Here is a 9,237-nt window from a genome sequence, read left to right as displayed (position 1 = left end):
CTGTCCTGCAAAGGGATTTCACTTGCACACTGGCTTCCATGGTCATCAGCCACCTTCATCGATGTGACTGCTAGCCACCAACGGTCAAGAGGTTATTCATACATGTGCTCATCACAGTCAAATCCATTCAATCAGCACCTCACAGCCCAAGCTCAGTTTGATTGCAGAGTGATCAGAAGCAACGGTCTGACTTTGAGGCTTGCTAAACATCTGCACAAACCATATGGACTGCGAACAAACCCCTTTGACCTTCAAGGAGGTGACTGGTGGTGATCTCCAGCGGTATGCTCAGGAGTCTCACAGTTTCACGTCCTTCATAATGAATGGAGAAGTATATCTACGTTCCCTGACAGCAGTTAGATGGCTCAATGCAGCAGTGCAGCTGGTCACAGAATGTCACAAAGGGATTTCGTTGAGTTGGTAAAATTTTGACAAATTGAGTTCAACCTTGGGTCATCCATTTGGGATTTAGAGTAGACCCCAGTATTCTCAAAATGGTGAGAAGAGGAACTGTGGATGAGCAGAGAGATTCAGTGGCATAAGCACAGAAATCATTAAAAGGTAAGAAAAATAACTTAGAAGGCAAATGGAACACCAGTCCTTATCAAACGTTGAATGGAATACAAAGAGGTGGATGCTATGTTACAGCTGTATAGAGTTCGGGTTAACTCCATCTATTGTGTTTAGCTCTGAGCTGTACTTATGGGCATGTTCACTGAGCTGGGAAGTTGATTTGCAGATGTTTCTAGGTGACAACCTCAGTGTTTTGGAGCCTCCTGTGAGTGCTGCTGTACTGTGTCTTCTGGAATTTGTTTGGTCTTGTTCTGATCTCCGCACCTCAGTAAGTAGAGACAATTTTTTTAAAGAGACCAAAATGTTGCTAGGGCCAAGACATTTGGGAGGCCAGGTTAAATTGATTTATAATCCTTTAAATACACACTATCAGTGGGTGATCTCATTGAGGTGTTTAAAATAATTAAAGCTTTTGTCTTATTCATTGTTGGGAGATGGGTGTGGCTGGATGGGCCAACATTTATGGATCACCCTTAATGACCGTTGAACTGAATGGTTGCTGGGGTCACCTCAAATGGCAGTTAAGCGTCAACCACAATGCTGTGGGTCTGGATTCACATGTAGCCAGACCAGGTAAGATAGGGCAGTATTCAGTCCTTAATGGACATTAGTGAATCAAATGAGGTTTTAAGGCAATTGACAATGGTTACAATTAGACTGGCTTTTAATTCCAGATTTTTAATTGGATTTGACCATGTGTTATGGTGGAATTCAAATCCAGACCCTCAGAATATCAGACTGAAGGGCTTATGCCCGAAACGTCGATTCTCCTGTTCCTTGGATGCTGCCTGACCTGCTGCGCTTTTCCAGCAACACATTTTCAGCTCTGGATTATCAGTCCATTGACAAGGGGTGTCAATTTAAGACTGAGATGAGGGGGAATTTCTGCTCTCAGAGGGCTGACAGTCATAAAGTCATACAGTCATAGTGATGTACAGCAGGGAAACAGACCCTACGATCCAACTCGTCCATGTCATCCAGATATCCCAACCCAAAGTAGTCCCATTTGCCAGCACTTGGCCAATATCCCTCTAAATCATTCCTATTCATATACCCATCTAGATATCTTTTACTTTGGAATTCCATACCGCAGAGAGCTGTGGGGGCAGACTTCATGTCTATATTTAAGGCTGCCCTCTCTAACTGTTACTGAACACAACACTCACTGGGCACACCTCACCCCCTCCCCTTGTACACACTCACTCACTCCAGAGATCCCCAAACTGAATTGTTCCATCTTCTAAACTGTCCATTCAATTCCAAGTTATATTCTTCAATGGAATAACTATCTGTTTTTCCCAACTATGTAAAGCTTGACCATGCTCCATAGGCATCTAATAATGAGGAATTAAGTTGATCATAGTTCTTGTACATTTTATACAGGACTTCTAACAGAAACGTTGATCATCACTGTCCAACTGATGAGTATCCAGCTCACCAAACACATTATGACTGACTTTAATTCTGATAGGAAGTAATAATGCCAAGGCTAGACCCTGTTGGCTCTTTGCAAAGGGACAAGTGTCCCATGTGTACACTTCATTGTGAGAACACTGGTGGGCAATCATGTGCCAACAGTTTACACTTGCTTTATGTCATTTTTCAAAATGGCTACTAGGATTGTGACTTTCTGTCTGAACATTTTTTTCATCTCTGTTTCAAAACTGTACTATTAGGCAACCATTCTTGCTAATGCATGCTGTTCCATATATCACATATTTTATATACATGTGAGCATCATAGGCTCAAATACTCTATAGAAAGGACTGCACCTTCAGAATCTCCATCAATGAACACTATAGGCTCAAATACTCCATCAGTGAGCAATGTCGGTTCGGACACTCCATCAGTAAGCACTATAGGTTTATAAATCTGGAGATAGTGAGGACTGCAAATGCTGGAAAGTCAGAGTCAATAAAATGTAGAGCTGCGAAAAGCACTGAAGAAGGGCTTATGCCCGAAACGTCGATTCTCCTTCTCCTTTGATGCTGCCTGACCTGCTGCGCTTTTCCAGTAACACATTTTTAAGCTCTGATCCCCAGCATCTGCAGTCCTGACTTTCTCCTGGGAAAAGCACAGCAAGTCAAGCAGCATCAGAGGAGCGGGAGAGTTGATGTTTCGGGGAGGACCCTTCATCAGGACAAGAGGTTCATAAGACCATAAGACATAGGAGCAGGAGTCAGCCACTTAGCCCAGTGATTTTGCTCTGCCATTCAATGAGGTCATGCAAAAGATCTGGTAATCCTAAACTCCACATTGCCTTTTCCCTATAGCCCTCAATTCCTGTACTGATTAAAAATTTGTACAAGTCAACCTTGAATATATTTAACAACTCAAACCCCACAATCCCTCCATGGGAAAGAATTCCATCGATTCTAAAACCCTCTGAGAGAAGAAATGCCTCTTCATCTCTTTTTAAAATGGCTGAGCCCTTATCCTGAGACTGTACCCTCTGGTCCTAGACTCTCCCCAAGGGGAAACAACCTTTCGACATCTACTCTGTCAGGTCCCCTAAGAATCTTGTATCTTCCAATGTCACCTCTTATTCTTCGAAATTAAAATGAGTACAGGCCCAGCCTATTCAACCTCTCCTCATAAGAAAATCCCTCTATATCCAGAATCAACTTAGTGAACCTTCTGTGGACTGTTTCTAAAGCCAGTTCCCAGTATTCTAATTGTGGTCTGACGAGTGCCTTGCATTCTTTTAGCGAGATCTCCTTACTTAATACACCTTTGCCTTTGAAATGAAGGCTGGTATTCCATTTGCCTTCCCTCTAACCTGCTGAACTTGAATGCGAGCTTTTTGTGATTTGTACAGGAGGACTCCCAAATCCCTCTGTGCTGTAGCTCTCTACCATGTCTCTCCATTTTAAATAATAGCCAAATAATAATATAATCTATATTTAAATAAGAATACTCTTACTGCCAAAGTGCATAACCTCACATTTTCCCACATTGTATTCCATCTGCCAACCTTTTGTCCACTCACTGAACCTTGTCTATATCCTGCTGCAGACTCTCTGTGTCATCCTCACCACCTGCCTTCCTGGCTATTTTTGGGTGACTTGCAAACTTGGCTTTATTTTCCTTCGCTTTTCTCGGATGGCATTGATTCAGAAACCGCATTAGGAATGGCTCTCTATAATGCTTGACTTGCTTCTCCAGTTGTCAGTTCCAAGAATTGGGCATTGCTTAAATATTAGCATATCAACAAGGACTAAAATCTTGGTTCCTCTAACAACAAGGAATGCACAATAAAGCAAGACATTAACAGACAGAGTCATAGAATCACACAGCATGTAAACAGAGCCCTTCAGTCCAATGAGTCCATACTGACCATAACCCTAAACGAACTAGCCCCACCTCCCAGCTCCATTGGCTATGCTAAATTGCCCGTGGTGTTCAGGGATGCATAGATTAGGTGCATTAGTCAGGGGTAAATGTAGAATAACAGGGTAGGGCAATGGGTCTGGATGGGTTACTCTTCTGAGGGTGAGTGTGGACTTGTTGGGCCAAATGGCCTGTTTCCACACTGTAGGGTTTCTATGATTCTATTTGTGTACTTATCCAAGTGTCTTTTAAATGTGCCCTCATCCACCACTTCCTCAGGAAGCTCAATCCATATGTGAACCTGTGTAAAACATTTGCTCCTCATGTCTTTTTTAAAATCTCTCTCCTCTCACCTTAAAGATATGGGCGGCACGGTGGCACAGTGGTTAGCACTGCTGCCTCACAGCGCCTGAGACCCGGGTTCAATTCCCGCCTCAGGCGACTGACTGTGTGGAGTTTGCACGTTCTCCCCGTGTCTGCGTGGGTTTCCTCCGGGTGCTCCGGTTTCCTCCCACAGTCCAAAAGATGTGCAGGGTCAGGTGAATTGGCCATGCTAAATTGCCCGTAGTGTTAGGTAAGGGGTAAATGTAGGGGTATGGGGTGGGTTTCGCTTCGGCGGGTCGGTGTGGACTTGTTGGGCCGAAGGGCCTGTTTCCACACTGTAATGTAATCTAATATTCGCCCTGGTCTTGAAATCCCCTTCCTAGGGAAAAGACATTTATTGAAATCCCACCAGATTTTATAAACCTATATCAGGTCACCTCTTATCCTCCTACACTCCAGTGAAAAGAGTCTCAGCCTATCCAGCCTTTCTTTATAACTCAAACCTTCCGTACAGGGCAGCATCCTGGTAAATCTCTTATGAACCCTTTCCAGCTTAACGATATCCTTTCTGTAATTGGGCAACCGGTTGAGTCTGCTGACTGTGTGCACTGTTGGCTGGGAAACTTCTCTAGCAAAGTGCTGAGTGTGTTTAAATACTCATTGAGTACAAACAATGGATTTGGATTCTCCATAGAAGAATATTGTTGTGCTTTATAAAGGTTACAACAGGTTCGATCCTGTGACAAGGGATACCATAAATTCTGCACTTTTATCTTGAAATGTTCCATCAATAGATTGGAGTTTTCAGTCAGTAAGTATCATTCATCTGGCTGCTCATTTGAGGTTCTGTTTTCGAATGAGAGGGAAAATATAAGTGCATATTTCTGCCTTCTGGGGCTTTTTCATGCTTTTTTGGTTGTAAAATGCTTAGGTTTTACATTTCATTTAACAATGAGTTTGCAATCTGGTATGAACTAATGGTTCATTATGACATTCCTTGAGAAGTACTGAAACAAACCCTAAAGGGAATGAGTCTAATTCCGACCACTTGATATTTCAGGGAAGCCTTCTCGTTGTTTGATACAATGCAGACATTTCTGATCAGATTCCTGCCTATCTTTAGTAAATAGCAGATACCTCATCGGTGTGGCTCATTCCCAGAACCATCCGCAAGGCCAGGGTGAACTGAGGGTGCGGGCACCAAGGTGCAAGTGTGATGCAGATCTTTGAGTGGGTGAGAGAATACGTGGAAATCATAGCAAAGTTAAATCTGCAGTCTCATAGCCCACCAGTCACAGAAAAGACAGGAGAAGCTGGGCAGCTGTAAGGGAGGGGGTGGGCGAAAGAGAAAGCTGCCCACTGAGATTTACCTTGCAGAGGGGTGGGCACTGAGAGATTTACCCTGGGGAGGGGTGGGCACTGAGAGAGTTACCCTGGGGAGGGATGGGTACTGTGAGATTTGCCCTGGGGAGGGGTGGGTACTATGAGATTTACCCTGGGGAGGGGTAGGCACAGTGAGATTTACCCTGGGGAGGGATGGGTACTGTGAGATTTACCCTGGGGAGTGGTGAACACTGTGAGATTTACCCTGGGGAGGGGTGAGTACTATGAGATTTAACCTGGGGAGTGGTGGGTACTGTGAGATTTACCCTGGGGAGTGGTGGACACTGTGAGATTTACCCTGGGAAGTGGTGAACACTGTGAGATTTACCCTGGGGAGTGGTGGACACTGTGAGATTTACCCTGGGAAGGGGTGAGTACTGTGAGATTTGCCCTGGGGAGTGGTGGGTACTGTGAGATTTACCCTGGGGAGGGGTGGGTACTGTGAGATTTACCCTGGGAAGGGGTGGCACTGTGAGATTTATCCTGGGTGGTGGTGGACACTGTGAGATTTACCCTGGGGAGGGGTTGTTATTGTGAGATTTACCCCGGGGAAGGATGACATTTCTGGGTAGACGCAGTGAGAATTACCTCGCTGCAGGGCGCCGGCAGGAATCTGAGCACATTCCCGGACAGAGTACCCCGAGCCCCGGGCATCGGCTGCAAAATGAAATCGATGCCCCTCGTCCGGAAGCTGCTACAAAATCTCAAGGCAACAAATTGAAAGCAACAGCGCTCCCTCCAAAATAACACAGCCTTCAGCTACCTCTAGTGTAAAAGAAAAAGATCGACATTGCCGAACAACTTGTGAAGGCTTTGGAAATCTTTCTGGATAACTGCACAACAGTGGGAGGCTGGGGAAATCAGAGAGAGAGAGAGAGAGAGAGAACATGCCCAGCAGCATCTCCCACTCTCCACCCAGCACTGCCGTCTATCCCAGTCAAACTAAACAGCAGACAGAAAGCAGGATACAACAGATGGAAAGGAAGGGGAGAGGGTACAAGTGAATAAAACACATAATCGGGAATTCCTCACTAAAAGACACAGTGCCCCACAACATTCCTCTGACAACAGGAGGTTACTCAAGAGGCGAGAGAGGTGACATGATAGAGACAAGGCTCAGTTGCATCCGTTAACATTCCGAGATTATCTCACTCTGCAGCTTTGAAAGATCCTTTAAACAGTCTCGGTGTGCACAGCACCAGATCCTGACTCTGCGGGGACTTCCTGGCTATCCCTGATCGCCCCACTGTGCGATCTGAGCTGTGGGGTGAACAGAATCGTGCCTGCAAGTGCAGTCTGATCTGCCTTACCTTGGCTCGTCAGAATATCATCCTCTGCAGACATCCCCCCCCGAGTCCAGCTGAGAAACAGCCCCTGGATGTTACTGTCTGGTCGGTGAAACGGGGCAGCTGTGCCGGTGGCTGGGAGTGAGAGCGATCCGGGAGGCGGCAGCTGTCAGTCCCGGAGTGGACATACTGACACACACACACACACACACACAGGGAGAGAGAGAGGCAGAGAGGTGAGTCAGCTCCAGGCCGCCAGAAAAGGCGCCCAGCCCTCACTCCGCACACAGCCACTGGCTGCAGATCCACAGCGAGCCCACTCCAGAACCCAGAGAGTGACTGCGGACAACTCCCAGACTCAGACCACAGCCTGACCACTCCCAGACCCTCCCCCAGACTCTCCACTCCCAGACCCTTCCCCGGACTGTCCACTCCCAGACCCTTCCCGGACTGTCCACTCCCAGACCCTTCCCGGACTGTCCACTCCCAGACCCTTCCCGGACTGTCCACTCCCAGACCCTTCCCGGACTGTCCACTCCCAGACCCTTCCCGGACTGTCCACTCCCAGACCCTTCCCGGACTGTCCACTCCCAGACCCTTCCCGGACTGTCCACTCCCTGTCCACTCCCAGACCCTCCCCTCAGACTGTCCACTCCCAGACCCTCACTCCCAGACTGTCCACTCCCAGACTGTACACTCCCAGACCCTACCCCCAAAGTGACCACTCCCAGATCCTCCCTTAGACTATCCACTCCCAGACACTGACCCCAGACTGTCCACTCCCAGACCCTCAGTCCCAGACCCTCCTGCAGACTGTCCACTCCCAGACCATCCCCCAGACTGTCCACTCCCAGAACATCCCCACACACTGTCCACTCCCAATCCCTCCCTCCCAGACTGACCACTCCCAGACCTTTACTCCCAGACTGTCCACTCCCAGACCCTCCCCACCAGACTGTCCACTCCTACACCCTCCTCCCAGATTGTCCACTCCCAGACCCTCCCTCAGACTGTCCACTCCCAGACCCTTCCCCAGACTGTCCACTCCCAGACCCTCCCTCAGACTGTCCACTCATAGACTATCCACTCCCAGACCCTCACTCCCAGACTGTCCACTCCCAGACCCTCCCCCCAGACAGTCCACTCCCAGACACTCACTCCCAGACTGTCCACTCCCAGACTGTCCACTCTCAGACCGTACCCCCAAACTGACCACTCCCAGATCCTCCCTCAGACTGTCCACTCCCAGACACTGACTCCAGACTGTCCACTCCCAGACCCTCCCTCAGACTGACCACTCCCAGACCCTCATTCCCAGACTGTCCACTCCCAGACAGTCGACTCCCAGACCCTCCCCAGACTGTCCCGTCCGAGAATCGCACTCTCAGACTGTCCACTCCCAGACCCTCACACCCAGACTGTCCACTCCCAGACCCTCCCCCAGACTGTCCATTCCCAGACCCTTCCACAGACTGTCCACTCCCAGACCCTCACTCCCAGACTGTCCACTACCAGATCCTCCCCCAGACTGTCAACTCCAAGTCCCTCCTCCAGACTGTCCACTCCCAGAACCTCCCCCAGACTGTCCACTCCCAGACCCTTCCACAGATTGTCCACTCCCAGACACTCACTCCCAGACTGTCCACTCCCAGACCCTCCCCCAGACAGTCCAGTCCAGAAGCACTCCCAGACTGTCCACTCCCAACCCTCCCCCAGACTGTCCACTCAGCCTCACCCACTAGACTGTCCACTCCCAGACCCACTCCCAGACTGTCCACGCCCAGACCCTTCCACAGACTGTCCACTCCCAGACACCCAGACTGACCACTCCCAGACTGTCAAATCCCAGACCCTTCCACAGACTGTCCACTCCCAGACACTCACATCCAGACTGTCCACTCCCAGACTGTCCACTCCCAGACTGTCCACTCCCAGACTCTTCCACAGACTGTCTACTCCCAGACTCTCACTGCCAGACTGTCCACTCCCAGACCCTCCCCCAAATTGTCCACTCCAGACCCACTCCCAGACTGTCCACTCCCAACCCTCCCCCGGACTATCCACTCTCAGCCTCACCCCCCAGACTGTCCACTCCCACACCCTCACTCCCATACGGTCCACTCCCAGACCCTTCCCCAGACTGTCCACTCCCAGATCCTCACTCCCAGACTGTCCACTCCCAGACTGTCCACTCCCAGACCCTCACTCCCAGACTGTCCACTACCAGACCCACCCTCAGACTGTCCACTCCCAGACACTCACACCCAGACTGACCACTCCCAGACTGTCCACTCCCACACCCTCACTCACATACGGTCCACTCCCAGACCCTCCCCCAGAC

The 9,237-nt window shown here is 49.0% G+C and overlaps 1 protein-coding gene across 1 annotated transcript in view; it reads right to left on the bottom strand.

The window, feature by feature from the left end:
• exoc3l1 (exocyst complex component 3-like 1) overlaps nt 1-7,247 on the bottom strand; it is a 77,830-nt gene extending 70,583 nt beyond the window's left edge. Inside the window, exon 1 of the mRNA XM_043707433.1 lies at nt 6,921-7,247. Coding sequence (XP_043563368.1) covers nt 6,921-6,954 — 34 coding nt within the window. The 5' untranslated portion in view covers nt 6,955-7,247. The remainder of the gene's footprint in view (nt 1-6,920) is intronic.
• Nucleotides 7,248-9,237: the final 1,990 nt, after the last annotated feature.

The sequence above is a fragment of the Chiloscyllium plagiosum genome, chromosome 17 (assembly GCF_004010195.1).
Source record: "Chiloscyllium plagiosum isolate BGI_BamShark_2017 chromosome 17, ASM401019v2, whole genome shotgun sequence".
NCBI classification, from domain to species: domain Eukaryota; kingdom Metazoa; phylum Chordata; class Chondrichthyes; order Orectolobiformes; family Hemiscylliidae; genus Chiloscyllium; species Chiloscyllium plagiosum.
Note: the sequence above shows the minus strand (reverse complement) of the source record. Positions and strands in the feature narration are given on the sequence as shown.